The 22,452-nt window shown below is 47.6% G+C and overlaps 1 protein-coding gene across 1 annotated transcript; it reads left to right on the plus strand.

Annotated features, from left to right (window-relative positions):
- Nucleotides 1-6,028: 6,028 nt before the first annotated feature.
- On the plus strand, nt 6,029-19,593 carry mxra5a (matrix-remodelling associated 5a; the record flags this gene model as incomplete). Its single annotated transcript, XM_080023902.1, has 7 exons — nt 6,029-6,222; nt 6,667-6,796; nt 7,238-7,628; nt 8,469-12,674; nt 13,097-14,006; nt 14,795-15,121; nt 17,151-19,593. The coding sequence occupies 7 exons, from the start codon at nt 6,029-6,031 to the stop codon at nt 18,739-18,741; spliced, it is 7,749 nt and encodes a 2,582-aa protein (XP_079880028.1). The 3' UTR covers nt 18,742-19,593.
- Between the last annotated feature and the right edge of the window lie 2,859 nt (nt 19,594-22,452).

Here is a 22,452-nt window from a genome sequence, read left to right on the forward strand (position 1 = left end):
GACCTGTAGGACTACAAGGTCGGTATTATGTCGCGGCGCCTCCAAGCAGCGCAAGGGTCCCCGAAGCCCCCGCAAACTCCACAGCCACGCGGACAACCCCCGGCTGCAGGAGATCCCGCAAGGTTCCCCGCCCTGCGGTCACAGAAGACCCCCGAGCCCCTAGAGAAGCCAGAGGGCCGTGGAGCAACTCCCACGCCCAGCCCGAGGAGCATGACCCAGTCCCAGGGAGCACGAGGAGACCCCGCACCACAGGGGCGCACACATACAACCAACCCGGGTGCAGGCACAAGACGTAGCCGCCGGCACAGAACCCGGGCCACGGGCACAAGGCACGGACCGCGGGCCCAGGTCACGGCCCCAGGGTGACAGACCGACACCCCGCCTGCGCCGCCCGCCCCACGGGTCCCCCACGCCCTCCCCCGCCCCGCACAAGGGGGGGGGGGCCCGCCCCACCGCAGCCGGCCAGGTGTCCCGCCTGGCTTGAGTGCGGTTTGACCTTGCTTTCTGGATATTGAAGTTCTGACCTAAAGCAGACGGTAAATATCGATTGTGTCCTAAAATATGTCTACGAGACGTCAACATCACAAACATCATTATTTACTTAGACCTACTTAACATATTTATTTAGTTATCCCGATGTGTTTAAAAGTTATGAACCTAAATCAAGCTTTGGCTTCGAGTAAAAGTATCTTCATTCACCAACTGCGCTTCCTGTCGTGTTCTTCCGTTTAAGATCTTTGTCCGGTTGGGAGAGTGTCCGTGGCGCAGCCGGCAAATTTTCTCAGTGAAAACAGGTATTGTTGGTAGAGGTGGCACGGTACCACTACCTCTTACCCCATACTGGTATTTTAAATATCTGCCAATACCAACCTGAGAGATATAGATATATATATATATATAGATATATATATATATATATATATATATATATATATGTATATAATTATTATTATTTTTTTTTTTGTTCTTAAGATGGCAATCTAAAAGTACCACGATCAAAGTAAAGTGTGCCAATAATCAACTGTGTTACAAGATGAACTACACAGACGACGACATGACGGTCGGCTACACGTCTGTGCTCCAGATGACAGTTTTACTTTCCTTTTTCGAGACACGATCGCACGCTTCCTCGTACGTCTTGGGGATAGCCCTGTTGGAGCTGAAGTGTTGGTCTGGCGATGTGTCGTGAGGATCCGGTTGTGCAACAAAGCAGCGGAAACCCACATTTTCAGCCCTGCTGGGTTGACATTTTTTTCATTCCCTCCGTCAAATCCAGCATTTTTTTTTTTTCCTTTTTTTCTTCGCTGGTATTGGTCCTGTACCAATACTGTTTTTGTACTCTAATGACTAGTCTTTTTTATACATAGGTTAAAATCTACTAACCTATCCTTTAACGTATTGATATCTCTATAGTGATAAACACCATTGGAAAATTGGAAAAAAAAAAAAAAGGCCATTCCTAAATGTGCATGCGCTGTAAATACTACGAGCGCAGGTTTTCAAACATTTCACTTCTTGGAGCTCACAGGCTCACATCGAGGTCAGCCCACCGCCGCCGATAGAACATCATTTACCGAGCGGCAGTTTGGGGCGGGACCCCTCCGGTCTTTAAAATGAATCTTAATAGATACCAATCCCATGGAATGTCTGCTGGGACGTATTAGCAGACAGCTGTTTGTCATGCAGTCAACAAGTCTCCACAGATATCAAATGGAAGCCCCCGGACGACTTGATCCCCCAGTTTGGTACGATGAGGTCAGCGCACATTAGAGTCGAGAAAAAACGAGCCGGATACAGTATTCTGTACTGGTGAGTACGCTCCAGCTGTGTCTTTCGACCAGAAATTGGATCCAACACCTTGAGGAGATACAGTACCGAAGTTATTTGGTCACTGGTTCCTTTTTTCCGGCATCAAAGTCGCCCCCCTCTTCCTTCTGTTGCTGAAATGAATTATTTGTGCTGACGCTGTGATGCAACTTTTTTCTTCGGTCCTTTTATAGATTTTGTCTCAAGCTTTCAGTAGTTTTTCGGGAATCAAAGCGCATGCCTGTGGTCCCTAACCCTCTAATCACAGACCCAACCTCAAAGTGAGAAATCCCTGAAAAATGCCAATAAAGATTAAACACCGGGGAGCCGGGGCCGAACAAATCATGGTTTGATTAAACGATTGCAATTGCTCCATTTTACAGCTCGAAAAAAAAGATCTCTCGCTTCCCGGCGCTGACCCCCTTTTCCTTTCTTTCTTCCCCCCCCATCTAAATACTGAGATCCACCCAATCCATCCTGCGCGGCATAACCGGAGGACAGAAGAGAGGTCTGTTTAGGTTTTCATCATATTTGTTTACAGTGAAGAGCCAGAGGAGATTCGTGTTGCATTATGGGTTGTGAAAAAGTGCTCGAGTGTGTTGTGCAAAGCCTCCGCAGCTGCACGGCCGTAACTCACGGTGCTACGGCCTCGCTTGGCAGCGGAGGCCGCCGCGTTCTTTTTTTCTCCCGTAGGGATGGCGGTGTGTTTCGCACGGGGCGATCAATCTATCAATCCAGAATGCGGTGCATCGCCGATCTAGGTCAACGCGCGCATGGCACGTATGAGGGAAGTTTACGTTATTGTGTCGCTTTCAGATTCGGGATCAAAACCAAAATGAGTTTATTCCGCTAAGTACATTTTCATCTACAAGGAATTTGTCCCGGTGGTGATTAGTGCATTTCTCTACAGATAATTAGCTTAAAAAAAAAAAAAAAAAAAGGCTGAACAATCTGACAAAAAATTAAAATAATTAAAAAAAAAAAAAAAAATGTTTAAACAAAATAATTATTATAAAATAAAAATAGCTTAATTCACAAATATCCCAAAAAATCAGAACAGCAATAAAATATATATAAAATGATACAGAATATGGAAAACTACATTACATGCATATGCATAAATTATTGGTATAGGTACAGTATATAAGGTATAAATTATTACTATGTAGTAAGTAATTACATTAGAGTCTGCAGTGTTATAATAGGGTTTTGATGCCCATTCAAACTTTGAGCTAAAACGATTGACCAATCACATTTTTATCATCTTTGAAATCCTGCAAAATTTTGAGATCTGTTTGCAGTTCTTGACACACAAGACCGTTTTGCACGCTTTTTCTCCTCGTAAAGCTCAGACTACCGCGCCAGCCCTTCTACCCGTCTTGGCAGACAGTGCAGAATTCTGGAGCTGCCAGGCTTTTAAATCAGAACCAAGGAGCATCACATCGCACCTTTTTCGGTCTGCCTGCTCTGGCTCTCTGCACGTTTTGGAATTGATAACATTTTAAGGCTCTTCTTGGCCTGATTCTGTATTCTATTTTAGACTTTAACCCCATGTGAACCTGCCTGGGAGCTTTGCGCCTCTTCTCTGTTCCAGCGTCCCGGATTAAAACTAGAGGTGATAGATGCATCCGGAATGGCGTACTATGTATAAATATTCATACTTTAGTAGGAGCTTTTGGTGGGAGCGTCTAAACACTAATTTGCCGTAATGAATCGTGGGCTCGTAGGGAGAGGACACAGCCACTGAGATTTTGTAATCAGGAACCAGCGGTTCTGGTGGAAAAACCCGCCTGACCAAATAAGGCTGTCTGAGTCAGCGCCTACCTCTTCTTAAAGGAGGATATATTTCACAAGCTCGACAAGGAAGAAGCAACCCAACGTAAAACAATTCCTCTCTGGGAAGTTGAGGGGTTGTGAATATGGAGTCGATCGGCGACAAATGGTCACGTTCCACAAGTCATCCCGTTCTTGTTGACGCGCCATCCATTCTCACGGATCAATCAGACCCGGCTCTAATCATTCACCCCCAACCTTGAGGCTTACAATACGCCGGTCTCTCCTTCAGGCAGCGACTCTGTTAACTATACCAGCACTATAATCCAGTCAATCTGTGGGTTATAAACTTGAATGATTTCTCGCCTTTGCGTCTATGTTTCTGATGACTGACTGAATTCTCTTTTTGAAATACTTCATTCCTGAACATGTGCCTCAACACCTTTATTTGCTTCTTTCCTCACTGCCTTCCTTCACGTCAAGACTCTGATCTCAGCCACAGATTCATGGCAAGAGGATAACGCAAAAATGACAAATGACGTAAAAATCCACTTATTGTCAATAATGTTGTGACCTCGGAGTAGAAGTGAGGGGGAAAAAAAGATGGCGGGGTGAAAACCTTTGTGTTGGAACGGTCATGGGAAACGGAACACAGATAAGATCGTTCCCGCCTCCATCATGTCCGACACGTTCCTATGACCCACGGACGCCCGCCGGGGGTGGGGAGAGTGACCTCAGCTCGGTGCAGGCATGTTATGGGCCTGACACGATGATGGAGAGGGAGAGGGGGAGAGGGGGAGAGAGAGAGAGACTCTGACTCTCAGGGCCACCTTTGAACTCGCCCCGAATACAGATTTCCTCAAACTTCCACGGCGCTTGCTAAAGCTAATATGTCGGCGGCGCCAAGGCCATGGAGCCGCGGCCGGTTGGTTGCGGATCTCTGAGGAGTTCGGGACAGAAAATGATGGGGGTGGGGACAAGGCCAATACACGCCATGTGTGAGTGATGTGTTGATTGTGATGTACGTGTATCGTACACACACACACACACACACACACACCTGTGCAGCCTTTGGTGTGTGCACGGCTCTTGTCTCTGCACATGTACGACGGTGTTAATGAAAGGGCGGCGTTCAAACTTTACCTTTTCAGCGCTCTTGCACAATTGCACGGCGGAAATGCAGCTGCCGTGTCAGCGGCTCTAACTCGTTTCCCCCTTCTTTTCTTTTTTCTTTTTTCATTTTCATGAATCCGAGAAGACGAAGAAGAAGAAGAAAAAAAAAAACTATGCTTGAAGACTGTTCATTGGGGTCGGCGTTTGTGGTGAGATGTCCCCATTCCTGCAGTGTGACTCACCACGGCGCTGTGCAGCCCGGGTCTCATCAAGACACACTTCTTTTTGCACGAGCCTAAATGGCTGGTTCAGTGGGGAGAAGCGGGATCGTATTCTCGCCGTAAGCCCCACCGCTCTATCTCCTCTTCTCTCCACCCCACCCCACCCCACCCCACCCAAACTTCTGTGGCCCCTCCTGTTGAGTCTCCAGGCTGAGCTCAGTGAAACTTCTTCCAGTCACTCCTGGGTGGGTCCCAAGCAGCGGCCAGGACCACTGCTGACCTGAGGCAGTCATTCCCTCTGTGTGTGATATGCGCGTAACGTCTGCGATCACGTGAGTTTTCCTTTTGGCGTCTTGCGTGTCCTCCCCGTGACCTTCTCGGTGCTTCTTTCGCGCACAATGCCCTTCATTTGGACAAATATTAGTCTTGAGAATATGTAGACTCCCATCCGTCTGAATGAAGCCATGGTGAAACTGGACTATGAGGACCTCTGTGCAACAGGAGGGCTGTCGAGATTCTGAGGTGAGACTGATTGATATTTTTGTCAATATTTCGTCCTGTTCGTTTTCGGGCGCACAACTAGAATATAGCGTTTGCGGATTGTGGCGCGTCGGTTTCGTCCAGCTTTGTGCGCAATGTGCACATTTTGCGCGTTTTTCACTCATCCGGCTGTTTAAAACTTTAAATGTTAAACTTCGGCTTGAAGCCATCAATGTTTTTTGTGTAAATGAGGCAAAATGTGACGTCCAACGGTGTCTGACGACTTATTCACTTGTGATGTTCTATAATCGCAATGCATCTGCCTTCGTTTCTTATTCTTTCTATACTTCTTTATTTATTTGTGTGTTTTATTTAATATATATATTTATTTCAGCTTTTTTTGTAATATTTCATTCATACTATTTCATTTCTTATTTTTAACAATTAAATCATTTTTTTTTTTGTTATTATTATTATTATTATTATTATCATTATTTATTCATGTATTTATGCATGTATTTATTTTGACCGCCGCGTCCAATTTCGTTAACCCCACTTCCCCCCTCTGGCTCCAGCGATCCGCGCAGCCGCTGTGACCGTGCGTGTCCGCGGGGGGCGACACGGGACCACCGGAGATGCTCCGCCGCGCCGACGCGCGCGCCGCCCTGGCGCTGCTCGTCCCGCTGCTGCTCGTCCTGCGGCGCGCTCACGGCCGCCCGTGCCCGCGCCCGTGCTCGTGCCCCCAGGCCGCGGAGCTGCACTGCACGTTCCGCTCCCTGCCCGCGGTGCCGCCGGGGATCCCCAGGGAGGTGGAGCGTGTTAACCTGGGGTCAGTCTCAGGGAGGCGTCCACACTGGGTGCATTATTGCGTTAGGTCGTTGCGGGACGATATCGTATTTTCCGTGTTTGGAAGGGCGTTGCAAGTTGATTACCGTATCGTCCCAGAACCATTTGGTTTTCCACCCTCGTGTGTGTGTGCAAACCTGCACAATTTCCTTTTTTAGACAGGGTATGAATTGCTGATACAGAGGTTAACTTACGTGTAACTTTTTAGATTTATTACACACTGACAAATGTTTCTATTTTATTTATTTGTTCTTTTTTTAGGTTAATTGCATCTTGCCAAATGTTTTTTTTTTTATTATATTGTGTTATGACTTTGCTATTATTGCCTATTATCTATCTATCATTTCACATTTTTTATTTTCCATTTACATTTTTTTTTACTCTTATTTTTTTCAATATTTCTCATCTGCTGCTGTCCTCATTCTAGGTTTAATTCCATTAGTAAGATAACAGACAGATCACTGGTCGGCCTGGGGAAGCTGGAGCTCCTGATGGTACATGGGAATGACATCCCGAACCTGCCCGACGGGGCTTTTAGGGATCTCACGTCCCTGCAGGTAATCGCCATGTAGTGTCAGCTACACATACACTACAAACGATAGAACAAACAATAATGGGAAATGTTTATACGTCAAGCTTCAAGTCTGGTATTATCAGTGCGCTCTCTCTCTTGCCCATTGATACATTTGGGCGGGGTAAAGCGGCACTAAATGACCGTTTTGTCTCCCAGCTTACCAACTATTTCATTGTGATATCAACAAATTCATGATCTAACTCAATTTTATTTTCTCTGCACATACCAAAGACAGGCCCCAGGCGGTACTGTGTTGTGTACAATACAATTATTTTTGATATATATTCTGTTTGTGGGAATGTAAGCTTTCATCAAAAAAGGATTCCTTGTAAAAATGAGCCAAAGAGATCAGTTTCCCTGTCATAAAATTCCAGATTTTACCAGTGATGCTGAAATGTGTTAATCTCATCCTGCCTCTGTTCAGATGTTGAAGATGAGCTACAACAAGCTCACTCAGATTAGCAGGGACACCCTCCGGGGCCTGTGGGCGCTGGGCAGGCTGCACCTCGACCACAACCGCCTGGAGTTCATCCATCCCGACGCCTTCCAGGGCCTCAGCGCGCTGCGGGTGCTTCAATTGGAAGGCAACCGGCTCAGGCAGCTGCACCCGGCCACCTTCGCCACCTTCTCCGTGATGAGCCAGTTCCATGTGTCCACGTTGAGGCACCTCTACCTGTCGGAGAACAGCCTGACATCGCTGCCCTCCGGGCTGTTGGCGACCATGCCGCAGCTGGAGAACCTGTACCTCCACGGGAACCCGTGGACCTGCGACTGCCGAATGAAGTGGCTCAACAACTGGGACAAGACATTTCCAGGTCACCTTGTATGCCAAATTCCTGAACAAAATTCCCTTTCCTCCCGTAGATTCTTGAACTTCATAATTAATTGTTATATAAATACCAAAGACAAGTACATTTTTTGGACAAAAAGACATAGACAGAAAAGCAAATGTATTTTCCTTGTTTAAAGAGAAAGCATCTTTATAGGCCTGAATGAAACAATGCACTTGTCATGTTTCCCTTTGACAGTCGGGGTACAGGGTCCCTTCTAAAGTCTAAGACTTCTGTGCTTGCTTGGGATGTGTTACACCTAAGTGGTACTGATTGGGTGCATATTAGAGCGGTCCTAATTATCTAGCTGATACAATTGATACAATTCCATTTGATACAGAGTACATGCCTATACATTTGCTTCTTAACCCTGTAAGGCTTCAATAAAGTAAGTGAGCTCAAAGGAAAGCTGGAAAATGTGAGTTCAGGACCATATTCCCAAATCTACGAACACATTATTCGTCCAATGGGATTGCTAGTATAAACAATTGAGACTCATTGAGAATGTAAATATAGACATAATTTAAAATAAAATGTACAGAGAGTTTTGTGTGAATGTTGTAATATTACAACCAGGGTCTCTACAAGGGTATTTTCAATAGCACTGCTGATTGACCGCTTTTTTAACTTGCTCAACTTTGAACACCTAACTCACCGTGTCACATGTTAATAAAAACATGAAGGTTTTTAGACTCTCAGCTTTGAAGTTAAGGTTAGGGTTTTTTCTACCTTTTTTGAGGTCCCGTGGACTTACCATGTTGGTGTTTTCTTTTTTTTTTTTCTTTTTTTTTTACAGAAGCTCTCTTGTTTTCTTCTCTTTTCCAGGTGTGCTGAAGTGTAAAAAAGACAAAGCTTACCCTGGGGGCCAGCTATGCCCTATTTGCTCCTTCCCCAAGCATGTCCAAGGGAAAGAGATGCAGGCCCTGCACGACATGGTCTGCAGCGGCCCCACCATCAGCTCCCCACTTAGGGACACCCACCCGCAGGACTCTGAGAGCGAGGTTATGACCCAGGATCAGTTCAGGGAGCCTTTCGGCAACATCACCCTGGCCCTCTCTGATGAACACGGGAACAAAGTGGACCTGGAGTGTAGCGTTGATGAGCCTCGCGAGCTGCCTGCCATTAAGATCAACTGGGAGCCGGCCAGTCAACTCCGGCTGGCCACCAACGTCACGTTGACGGTAGACCTGGAATGCCCTATTGACAGAAACGACTATGAGAGCCTATGGAGACTCATCGCATACTACAGTGATGTGCCTGTACACTTACAGAGGGAAGTCCTCCTGTCCAAAGAGCCACATCCAAGATACAGATACAGACAGGATATGGCGAGGGATGCTCTTTATTACACAGGTGTGAAGGCCAACATCCTGGCCCTCCCTGTGTGGCTCATGCAGGCATCATTGGGACTTCAGCTGAACAGAGCTCAGTCAAGCGGAAAGAGTGTAAACTTAGTCCTCAGCACCCATTTCTCGCACACCGTGAAGGCAGAGCTGGAGCGGCAGCGTGGCAGGACATGGATCATTATCGAGTCCACAAACACAACTCAGACTGTGATGGGGGCTGTAATGGGTGGCAGCAGCCAAATGCAGTGCAACGTGCAAAGTTCTGGTGAACCAGTTTTTCACTGGATGATGCCGGACAGCTCCAGTGTGGAGGCGCCGTATGTCAGTCCAGATGGCAGGGTTTCAGCTTCTAGTGATGGACAGCTGGTTATTAAATCCGTTGACCACTCAGACGCAGGTGTCTACTACTGTCTCGCAAAGGTTCATGGAGACCTTGACATCCTCCCTTTTCGGCTGACTGTGGAGGAATCATCCAACCCTCCTCCTGGGGACAATGGGGCAAGAACTCCACCGATTCAGGGATTTACCGGGGAGTCCCTTATTGTACCCTGCGTTGCATCTGGCTCCCCTGATGCAGAGATTAACTGGATTCTGCCAGACAACCGCGTCGTCGGTCTGAGGACTAACTCTTCAAGAGCATCCGTCTATTCCAATGGCACTTTACAGATCTCACACTGTCAGTTATCAGACAGTGGTTTTTACAAATGTATTGCCATAAACCAACATGGCGTGGACACGCTTTCCACCAAGGTTAGCATAGCTAAGCGCGCAGGTGTCACAAGAACACTAAGGAAGTTTCCAACAAGACCTCAGTCCGCCTCAGGCGTCAACACCAAGATTGAAGTCCCCACAGCAGGGTCGGTGGAGGGATCTGGGGAGGAGGGGGTCATGCAGGCGGTGTCCCCGAAGAGCCACGTCTATGTTGTGAGAAGGAGGGGTCCAATCGGCGGCAGGAGGACCGGCCACCCGTCCCGCAACACATGGAGGAGGCTGCCCCTGCAGCGAACACCAGCCGGGCCGCGTGTGGAAGAACGTAAAAACACAGCGGAGACCCGAAGGAGGGTAAATGTGGCCAACAATAAAATAGACCCGGAGAAATGGGCAGACATCCTGGCGAAGATTAGAGATAAGTCAGCTCCGAAAGATGTGACACCCAACCCAGTCCTGAAAACCACAGAGAACATGAAGCTGCACGGTGAGACAGACAGCAACACACTCCCACAGGACAATATGGAGGGTTCATCAGAGGGTGAGGCTACGCATGAGGAAGAGAAGCCGGTTCCTACCACACTCACACCAAGCCTAACTCGCATTGTAACTACATTGTATGATATAGCTAGCACACAAAGTGTGCATGTCACATCCCACTCCTCCGCCAGGCATGATGCAGATATTGCAACATCTATCACACACAGAGGACACAACAAGCGAGTGATACATGACATAGAATCGACACAATCAGTCACATTCAGCTCTCTTGTGACTGGAGAGATGCAAACAACGCGCAGTCCACAAGCCTCATACACAACACTCGACACTCAATTATTGGAACTAACACCATCCAACACTCCAGTCACAAGTAGCTTACTTTCCCGCCCACAGTCCACATCTGTTCCACAAAATGCTCTCACTCGTTGGCAGACAAGCACAAACGGAGTGAGTGGTGGCGGCAGCAGAGTGTCATTCGACAATCCGTTAAAGGAGAATCGAGGCACTGATAGAGTTTTCACAACATCCGATATGTCCCAAATACATCAGGTGGGCGAGACTGAGGACATTCACGGGCCGGATTTTATCTCTAGCACATGGAGAGGATTCTCTGCAGATGGAAGCCAAGTTGACCCTTCACTGAACACAACCGAGCCACAAAGTGTAAACTACCTGAGTCGGGCGCCAACCACATCACCAGGGGAATCCACTGTTGATATTTTTCCTCTTCAAACATGGCTCACCACAGTCTCTTCAACAACAAGGCCAGTGCCTACATTTTCTGCAGTAAAGGAGAGGGGAGGGGAGCGGCCCAATCGCCTCAGACGTCCCAAATCAAAGAGAAGGAAGGGGGGCCGGAGGAGGAAGCCTAACAGGAGAAAACAAAAGATGAACGCAGCCGCTCAATTTATCATCTCCACACCCATGGGCGATCCCATTGGAAGTGCGAAGACTAGCGCCTCCATTCCTCTAAAAATAGAATCACCCGAAAGAGTGACTACAATGGCCAACTTCACTGCTGCTGTTCCATTCAGCAGAAGCCAGGCAATGTCATTAGGCCCACTGAGTCACAAAGAAAGCACAGTCTCCTGGCATGGTCATGGGGTAGCCGCTAAACCCTCCAACTCTCCAGTTGCTGTCACCGAAACAAAGAACAGCCTTCACTCTCAGGCCAAACCGCCATTCGAAAGCACATCGGCCACACCATCATTCCCAAATACCTCTCCAGGAGTGGTTAAGGGAAACGGCAGTTCTCCGAAAACCCCGGGAATCTCGCAGAACGCACCTCGTTCAGAGCACTTGGACATGTCTGCATCTACAAGCCGACAGGGACTTACAATCAGCCCTCTCCTGCCCATTAAACCCTCAGAGAGGGCACAAAGGGCAAATATTACAGGGGACCTTGGACCTGCCCCACGCTTTGACAAATCCCCTGGGAATTCTCACACTCTGCTGCAAGTGCAGCCAGATGTAGAGCGCTACCAATCAGGGCATCATTACACTCCCTTTGAAAATGAGCTTTTTAGAGAAATCCATAAGGCCTTTCCACTTCAGCTGCCCTCCTCACCTGCTCCCACCTTCCAACATGGGATTAACACACAAGCATTGAGTGGCACGGTAACAACACTTTACGAGGATGTTTTGGAAGCAGAAGTGATTGCCACCAAGGGCGCTGTTGTATTTGCAAACACTTCTCAGAGTTCTGGTCGAACCAAAGCTCTCAGCGTCATCTCAAGCACTCCATCTCCAAGCACTCCATCCGCAAGCACTCAATCTCCCAGCACTCCATCCCCAAGTGCCGTTGCTGCAATGCCACCTTCCTCCTCAACAACAGAAAATCAGATCCCTCCTTCTGAGATTCCACCAAGGGGCGGGCTGCCTGAGTCCCTACCCAGCATCTCAACCACAAAAAGCACAACAGAACCCCCCCCGCCTGTGACACTCACCCAGGAGGGTACCAGGTTGAACCACATCCCAGACAGCCACAGGGAAAGAGCCCACACTGGAGATCGACAGCAGCACCCATTCTCCTCAAACAATGAAACGCCTGACGTCAGAAGATTAGGCCCAAACAGAGTGACAGATCCCCAACCTGCAACACACCCAGCCAGCCAAAAGGATATCAGCCCTTTTGGTCCAAATCCGACTTCACCTGCCCCAAAACAGTCAAGCAGACAGACACTTAGTCAGGCAGCTGCCTCTGGACCCACTACTGCAGAAACACTGCGGTCTGTTTCACAGGCTCATACACCCGGAGCCCAACCCCCCACCATGGCTGTCATGGTGACACCTCTTTTGACTCAGGATGCATTCAGAACCCATCTGCTACCGGGGTCTGTCTCTATTCTGAGAGCTAGGCCATGGATTCCTAAAACCAACTCCGTCATTAGGGTGAACATGGAGGCTGATGCGCGCCTTCCGTGTGAGGCAGTTGGACAGCCCCCTCCTTTCCTGTATTGGACTAAAGTCTCCACAGGTACGTACATACTGTATGATTCCACTTCACAACTAGGCTACGTCACAAATGTGGAAGGTGTGGAGGAAACATTTCTGTCGCATTTTCCTCATGTGCCAAGCCTAACGAAGGTTTACATTTCTGTCTACATCCTATAAATATGTTGTTGTATAACGAGTAGAAATGCTTTGCTCATACACACCTACAAACGAACCCACGCACACACGTAAGAAGTGGCTCTTGGCACCATGATTAAAGGAGATAAACATGAGTCATTGTGTTAAAAATAACACAAGTGACACCAGCTTTCCAGTTCCCAGCATCCTGTTTATTTGCTGTTTAAACAGCCCCCTCAAGTTAAAAACTCCTTGGCTTGTGTCACGTAAACAAACATTGCTTTTGTTTTCTTTTATCCTGAATCTTTCTTCTCTTCTGATGCACAGGCGCGAGAGTCGCCCACGGCACCAGGCTCCACAGATACGAGGTCCGCTCTGACGGCACTTTAATCATTCGTAACGTGCAGCCTTCAGATGGGGGCCCATACCTTTGCACCGTCGAAAACCAGCACGGCACCAACAGGTTGTTGGTCGAGTTGGTCGTTGTGCCGCAGCGCGCCCAGGTCCTGGAGCCCCAGCACCGAGACGCCACCGTGTATCTTGGTGGCAGCATCGACCTGGAATGTGAGGTCCGGGGGCGTGCAACCCCTCACATCACCTGGGTGCTCCCCAGCCGTGTGCACACGTCCGCTCTACTGCCCGCAATGGTTTCCCAGCAGCGTGTGGCCCACCTCGGCAACGGCACACTGCGGATCGCCAGGGCCAGTTACGACGACCGCGGTGTTTATGAGTGCATCAGGGGCGACGGCGTTAGCGTCTCAGTCCATCTGCACGTGGCGGCGCTGCCCCCTGTGATCCAGCAGCCCCTGCGCGAGAACATCAGCCTCCCTGAAGGCGCGGCAGCTTACCTCCACTGCTCCGCTAAGGGTGCCCCCCCGCCCATCGTCAACTGGGTGACGCCCGGTGGGCTCCAGCTGGCGGCCTCACAGTCCATCAGTGGCCAGAACTTGCTGGTGTTCCCAAACGGGACCCTTCATGTGCTCGGCCTGGGCCCAGCCAACGTCGGGAGGTACGACTGCACGGCCAGCAACGCTGTGTCCGTGAGCAGGCGGACGGTGTTCCTGAGTGCGCTGCGGGGCCCGTCCTCCACCAAGGCCAGGATCCACTCCTCTGCCCCCCAGAGGACGGACGTGGTCTACGGGGCGAAGGTCCAGCTGGACTGCCTGGCCACTGGGGAGCCGGAGCCCCGGATCATCTGGAGAACTCCTACCAAGAAACTGGTGGATTCTCACTACAGGTAATAAGAAGCTAGAACGAATGCAAACACGCATAATATGCATGTTAATGTACAAGCGCACAACCATACACACATGGATATTTTAACAGAGGTCATACATTTTTTTTTGATGATTTTAATAGCTCAATATGGTGCACTTTGAGGTTAAAATGTAAAAACTAGATTGACATTTATTTTATTTCACAGGGCTAAGAATGAAATTATTTATTAATTACTATGTAACATAGTAAGTTTCACAAAGATACCAATCATTTCAAATCTCCAATCAGATCCAGACAGTAACCTCTGTCTGTCTGTCTGTCTGTCTGTCTGCCTGTCTGTAGTAGACCATTTTACAAACTTACACATTTTGTGTGTAGCAGGCTGCGAGTAGATTGGCATGGAAAAAAATATATATTATTATTATTATTTATTTTTTGCAATGGGAGACTGTGGTGGTAAAAATGTGCCTGTGGCTGCCCATTAATGGGAAACACTGCCTGTATACTATTATATAAGTGAAGTGATTTTTATGTATTATATTTATTATATTACATTCATTACATTTCATTTGCGTAAATGCCTGAAAAACGCTGGAATTATTCTCAAGTCCACAAAAAATGGGTAAGCGTTTTTTTTGACCCCTCTTCCACAATAAAAGCACGAGTGAAAAATGTTTCAGTCCTCCGTAAATGCAACAGGTCACAAGCATGTGGGGGCTGTAAAAAATTTGATGCATATTGAAGGTGATGATGAAAATAGTATAGTGCAAATGGTGTATTGTCACGGCTCCCCCTCGTCTCCCATAGCTACGACCATCGGATCAAGGTCTTCCCAAATGGCACCCTGACCGTCCGGGCTGTGACGGAGAAGGATGCCGGCGACTTCCTGTGCGTGGCACGGAACCGGGTGGGTGACGACTACGTGCTACTGCGTGTCAACGTGCTGACCCGACCGGCCAAGATCGAGCACAAGCCGCTCCGCTCCAGCCAGGAGGTGGTGTACGGCGGGAACCTGAGGGTGGACTGCGTGGCATCTGGGCTCCCCGACCCCGAGATCAGCTGGGCCCTGCCGGACGGGACCATGGTCAACTCCGACAAACAAGCAGCCAGAGTCCCTGGGGGCCGCATGCGCAGGTACAGTGCATTTATCACGCCAAGGCCTTAAAGCAACACTAACTTTTGTACCTTAAAATAACAGTTTCAGAATAATTTTGATGGTACACTAACTTGTAATATGGAGCACCTGTTCTTGCACGATGTAAATTTGGTGTTCAGGTACGAAATCGTGGTAAAAGTAGGCTATGTTTTACAGCACTATGTCACTTACTTGATGTTTGCCTCCGGTAATTACGTTTTGTTTTTTTTGCCTGGTAAAATATATTAAAGAAAAAACACAATAAATTATAAACTTGCCGGTCAAAATGTACAGTAGTGATGCTCATACAAAACGTAGCCGTTCCACCTCACCCCAGCCGGCACGTGGCAACCCTCACTTTCATTGCACCCCCGGGGCTTGGTTCACCCTCTGACTCGCGCGTGCGAGCCGATCTGCCAGGCTGAGCACATCTGGTACCTACACCGGTAGCAGGGAGCCCCCTCTCTCCCTGAGGCTCTGTGAAGCCGCGAGGACGCTCTAACCATATATAAATTATATCTGCGTTTGTAACAGACTATTATTGAAACGTGACCGATAAGATTCAAATTTGTCTCGTAAAATTAATTATTTTGGGACACCGGACCAAATCTTGAACAGTGGTGTAAAAGTACAATTGCTCTCAGAAAACGTAGCGACGCCAAATACCGAAAGTTACATAATGCTGCTTTAAACTCTTAAATCTGCAATAATTAAAGTTGAAATATATTTTTTTCCCAGTTGTAGTTTAGCAGAGTTTTGGCTTTGAGGTACCAGAAAAGTTCCGCCTTAATAAAACATCTTGTGAAGCAATTGAAGCTGGGGACATTTTATTTTTAATTACATCTCCAATGACTGGTTTTCCTAATTACCCCGAACCACTTAAAATGTTATTTCAGTTATAAACATGTCATTAATCACTTTCAACCAGTCATTAGGTTAAAACAAATACCCTGGCTGTGATTTCATCAAATTATTGCTGGTGAAACACTGAAATGGGCAGATGTGTCGGAAATTGCTTCTGGATTTCATGCTTCGGTGGACGCTCACAAAGAGGAGCCCGCTGGCTGGAAGATGAATCAGTGCTTCCAGAGAAATTGTTTTAAAGAACCAATTCTACTAGATATTTGGATTCAATGGGAAACGTGTTAAATCTATTGTCTGTGAAGATTTTTCCAAAAGACAAACTTGCAAACTTTTAATTTGAAATTTCATACAGTCTATGTCACAGTCCACATAGATCCACCCATTTCATTTACCTGCTCATTCCTTTTCATGCATCCCGTTCAGGCAATTCCATCACACACTTATAGTACGTGTGTGCACTCAGACAGCATTAATATGTATGGGTTTGATCTTTTAGGTCTCTCTTTTGAGTTTTTTTGTTTTATCACTCAGACCTGTCAACCTGCACGCATTTTGTGTACCAACTACCCAATTCTTAGTGAAAATACATAGGAACGAAATGCCAGCTGAAACTAGGCAAAAAAAAAAAGAATATATATAATTGTAATTTAATGACGGCAATCAATCAATCGATACTTAACAATACTATACATTTATTGGGTATTTAAACGACATCCGTCGGATTGGACCAGATGCTACAACCTGTGGTTCTGTAAGCCCTCCCTCTCCTCTCACTCAACATCCACTGATTGGCAGCACACTGTGCGGTACTTTATTATCCACAAGGTGTATTGTCATATATACTGTATATACCCACTCTGCACTCTACCAACTCTGCACCATTACTCAGCTGGCCATCATGGAAAGGTGGATCCCTGTTATGTGATCCTTCTCAAGTATTCTTCCTTTTCCCGGATGTTTTTTTTGCCATTTCTCCATGTCTGTATGATGGCTCATAGTTCAAGAATCTGTCAAACTATCCTTTGACTGCAGACTTGTGAAGCCTTTTGAGACTGTCATTATGATAAAAGGCTCTACAAATTAACTTGACTTGATTTAAATTTGACTTGACAACCTCTGTTCTTCTATTCCCCCACCACCCCATGCCTATGCGGCCCCCTTTAGGTATGTGGTGTTTGACAACGGGACACTGTACTTCAATGATGTGGACATGCGAGAGGAGGGCGACTACACCTGCTACGCTGAGAACCAGCTTGGCAAGGATGAGATGAAGGTCAGGGTCAAAGTAAAAGTCGTGGCCGAGCCACCTCACATTCGCGGAGAGGACAGTCAGATTGTCAGAGCCTTCTACAGTGAGACGGTGTCCCTGCACTGCAGCGCTGAGGGGAAGCCAACACCAGTCATCTCTTGGAGCTCCCCTACCAACAGATTTATATCCCCCATCGCAGGCAAGTACCAGGTCCTCAGCAATGGGACTCTGGTTATCCAGAAGGCCCAGCGATCTGACGGAGGTAACTATACATGCACAGCCAGGAACAGCGTGGGGCAGGGCCGTAGAATAATCAGGATGGAGGTCCTTGTGACTCCGCCGACTGTCAATGGCCTGAAGGGCGTTGGAAATGTCATTGGAGTGTTGGCGTTGCAGGGTCAGCGGAAGCTGGTGGATTGTGTAGCCTCTGGAACCCCTCTCCCCCGTGTCATGTGGATCCTACCAGAGAATGTTATCCTCCCCGTGCCGTACCACGGCAGCAGGATGACTGTTCACCGCAACGGTACGCTGGACCTTCAGGCCCCCAGGAGAACAGACTCAGGCCAGCTGGCTTGTGTAGCTCGCAACGAAGGAGGGGAGGCCAGGCTGAATGTTCATCTGGAAGTTACAGAGGCCGCGGAGAGGCCGCAAATCAGAGGGCCCAAAATGGACAGTCTGTCCTTGACGGTGGGGAACACCATGACCCTAAACTGCTCCTTTGAGGGCATTGCTGTACCCCATGTCACATGGATTCTACCCAGCGGCACTCCCTTGCTGAGTGGCGCTCGTCACTCAAAGTTCTTCCACAGGCCAGATAGCTCTTTGATCATTAACAACCCCTCCGTGGCTGAGGCAGGCTCATATCGCTGCCTGGGTCGCAATGCCGATGGACTGCTGGAGCGTACCATCACGTTGTCCCCTGGAAGGAAGCCCGATATCGGTAGCAGGTACAACTCCCCCGTAAGTGTCATGAATGGAGAGACCCTTTGGCTCCACTGCCTGTCCAGCGGCGAACCACTTAGGCTAACGTGGACGCTGCCCAGCGGGGTCGTCCTGGGCAGGCCACAGAGGGCAGGGCGCTACACCGTACTAGCCAACGGGACTCTAACCATTCAGCAGGCATCGGTCTACGACCGGGGTTCCTATGTCTGCCGAGTGGCCAATGAATACGGCAGCACCCTGAACCCAGTGCAGGTTGCTGTGACGGTGTACCCGCCCCGTATTACCAACGGCCCGCCCCCAGTGACATACGCCCGGCGCGGGGTCGCCGTCCAACTCAACTGCATTGCCTCGGGCATCCCCAGGGCCGAGGTGGCGTGGGAAACGCCCGACAGGACACGACTCGCTGTGAGCGCACAGCCCCGTCTCTTTGGGAACAAATATCTCCACCCGCAAGGCGCACTTGTTATTCAGAACCCAATGCCAAGAGACGCCGGCTTGTACCGATGCACAGCGAGAAATGCTGTAGGCGTGGACTCTAAAGCCACCTATCTCAATATCATCTGAGGAAAGTGAAAATCCACCAGCGACCGTTTCCACACTCTCGAGGACCTGTCTGGTTGAAAGCAATCACCCAATCGCTGTCAGAATGTACGAACAAGATGTGGTAATCGACGGATTAAGGATGTTACAAATGTGGTGCTTCAGACGTGTTCCATATTGGTAGCATTGGAGATGAAATTTGTATATCGTTATACACTATACAGCAGGTTTAATCCTACCACATGTAGATTTCAGGCCAAAGACGGTATTGATGTCGTTCTACAATACAAAGACTTTTCTTTTGTTAATCCAGTAAAGGTGTTTTTTTTTTGTTTATTTTTATTTTTTTTAATTAAAGCTCTGCTGACAATGACAGTTCATGTCAAGCTCTAAAAGACTTGAGTAGCTTTACAACCTTAAAGGAAATACTTTCTCTAATTTATGTAACAATCCGTAGAAGCTTTTTTATTGCCGGTGTGTTTGTTTTTAAAGCAAAAGATAAGCAGAAATCACCACTGATACAGCAGTATTGGTTCCTTCAGTCTTCTTGATAAAGACTGCCGTGTATTTCACTGGACCAAATCCATCATCAACATATCTTGTCAGCATAAACAATTCCATAAACATACAACTCGAGCGCTTTATTTTTTCTCTTACCAGATTCAATAACTTGACTCACTCACATTTGCAGGAACTGTTATCACCTCCTGCCATCAGCAGCAGCTAAGCGTGTCATCTCTGAATCCATTTATGAAAAATGCTGTTGTGGATTCTAGCCATGTCCCGATTTGTAAATTATTCGTCATTGACAGACTGATGTACAGTGTTTTTGTCTTTGTTTTTTTAACATCTTTTTATAAAAAGTTTAACACTTTACTTGTCAGTTCACTGTCTAAAGAAGCAAAATGAAGGTGAGAAAAATCGCTAAAGATAAGAACTCATAATTGTGTGAAAACAGGTACAATCTAATGGAATTCAGTGAAAAGATCATATGCCATGGATGTTTTTCAGAAAATGTTAAAGAATATACAGTATCTGTCTTTTTAAATAGTTAGAAATAACACGCGCTCTTCTGTCCAATTATTTTCCATTTGGCTGGCTTTGGGAGATGGGGGGTGGAGGGGTGGGGAGCAGAGCTTTGCCTGTGAAAAAAAACACTCAATTTAGGGTTTTTCAGATGAAAGAAGTAGGTCACTGTCGCTCTCAAACTTCTAATCATTGTTCTGGGAATTATTATACAGTCATGCTGTCCTCTGCCAAGAGAGAAGAAACATCTGGATTCAGGGGGAAAACCCCCCTTTAGTTCAACCAAGTGCATCCAACAGAGCGTTAAATTTACCGTCCTAAATCTACATATTAAATCGCTTTATTTATTGCAACACCTTTGTTGGGTCGAGTTGCTGCTTGCCAGTGCTACCCTAATAAGTCATAGTGTAACAACTCCCACTTTAAATATTTTGGAGTGGCTTTGCATCTCAGCCTTTCCTTTCAGATGGAAAAATTCGCTCTTTCTTTGCAACTTCCCTTAATTTTCCAAGGTAGCCCTAAAACCCACTCGGCCTGGAGTGACGCATGGATTTTCCGCTACGCCGCATGTGGCTCTGACAGCCAAACTGACTGGTTCACGGCAACCCCGCAACGCCTTGACCCGTGGATATTATGGAGTCGTCTGCCCGTGACGCAACGCCTGGGTAAATAGCTATCCGGAAACAGCTCACATCTTGGGCCCGCCTGTTCCTTTTCATGCGGGGGGGAATGCAGTACATCGACATTGGGCCATATTCTCAGATGCCACTTCTTTCCTCCTCTGCAATCTGGCCAAACCAAATGATGTCATAGGGAATCAAAAGGGATCATTTCTATGCCAGGCAAATGCTTTATCCATATGACACAGAATAAACCCTAAGCGAGGGGGCACCTCGTGTGATCTAAAACAAGAATGACTGGTAAGAAATGTAAACGGGTCGTCTCTGTTGACTGAATATCAAAGCCGACACAATAGTCTGTTCTCCCAGAGCAGACTTCCCACGTCCTGTCGCAACACAACCAGTGCATTTTTGTTTTTAACATCATGGCGTTTCATTATCTAAGCAATGATTGATGCAAACTTTAAACTGTTGTAGGCCTCTTTCTTCCACGCACAAATACAGGCGCAGTCCTGATTGTTGTGTGTTGCCGGGGTATAATGCGAGCCCCCCCCCCCCCCTTCCTCTTTTGTGGTTATGTGGTTGCTGTGATGTTGACAACATTTTGAAAACGCTCATCTTGAGGGTGTTGAGCGTCTTTTATTTGTGTGTTGTGTAGTCTCACGTCGCCGTATTTTTCCTTTCCCCCCCCGACATAAATGTCTTCGTAGGGGTTTGCGCGCCTGTCATGAACAGGCATGACTTGGAACACCCTGGGTCACTGCCATGGCGAAGGCAGCATCTCTGGGTTGCCGAGAGAGGAAAGAATAAATATTGTCTTCCCCATGCGAAAATTATTAGGTGGCGAATTCAACCAGAGAGGCAATTTTCCAAATCATTATGAGGTGAGGTGTGTTACCCGAGGAGAGATACCGCAGCCTTGTTACTCTGGATGCATTGCAATCTTATTCTGTCAGAAGATTTTTGGAAGCATTTGTTTCTGTGTCTTCTGAATCAACAAGTAGCAAATCTTTCTGCATTGATGTTGACCAAAAACAAGTTGTTTTTTCCTCCCCGATTCTTAAGTCAGCAGATCTTGAGGTCATGGCAGTGACCTCCGGATGTGGTCTCACTCTCAACCGGTGTTGCCCTTTATCTTCCCCTACGGCTAATTGCAGTTACTTTTGCATTCCTCAATTGGTCTCACAGAGAGAAACAACGGGAGTCGTTTAAATCCAAGCCTACCAATGAAATTGGCAGCCGGGCCTGGAAATGGAATCAAAATTCAAATCATGCCACTGCTTCCGTCCATAATGAGGGGGAGGAGCAGTTCAACCACAGAACATATGGAGGCGCTTAGGATTTTGTGACAGTTATCAAATTTATTTTATATCCATTTTTCCCCCCATTAATATTTCACGTGTGCACAAATAGAGGCAATAACGCAGTTTCTCTCTACCCCTAGTGCCCTGTCCAACATAGGCCCCACCCTGTCCTTCTCTACCACTAATGCCCTGTCTACCATGGGTCCTATCCTGGCCTTCTCTACCCCTAGTGCCTTGTCCACCATAGGCCCTGCCCTAGCCTTCTCTGCCCCGAGTACCCTGTCTGTCATAGACCCTGCCCTGGCTCTCTCTACCCCTAGATACCCAGTCTAACATAGGTCCTGCCCTGTCTCACTCCACTCTTCCCCTAGTTACCCCATCCAACATACCCTGCCCTGGCCCTCTCTACCTCTAGTGCCCTGTCCTCTTGGCCCTTCCCTGGCCTCCTCTGTCCCCATACACTGTCACAATAGGCAGTGCTCTTCCATTCTATAGACCACATTTTATAACCCATTTCCGTACCCAAATTGTTTTCTGAAATGTTTTCTCCTGAGTCTTACCGCCCCCAGCTAAGGGAAACACTGTTCAACAAGGGAGGAGCCCTGTCTGGGTTTTTTCGCCCCTGCTCCATAAGGTATCTGCACACACCACCGCTCCTCAATACACCTCGGTGTGAATCCCACACTGTCAACAGAGAGTGGTGGGTGTAATTCTCAGCAGGAGAATGCTGAGGTTGTCAGTGCAGGGTAGAGAAGTGAGACGAGGTTAAGTCACTCTGAGCGGAA

The sequence above is a fragment of the Zeus faber genome (assembly GCF_960531495.2).
Source record: "Zeus faber genome assembly, chromosome: 2".
In the NCBI taxonomy this organism is placed as follows: domain Eukaryota; kingdom Metazoa; phylum Chordata; class Actinopteri; order Zeiformes; family Zeidae; genus Zeus; species Zeus faber.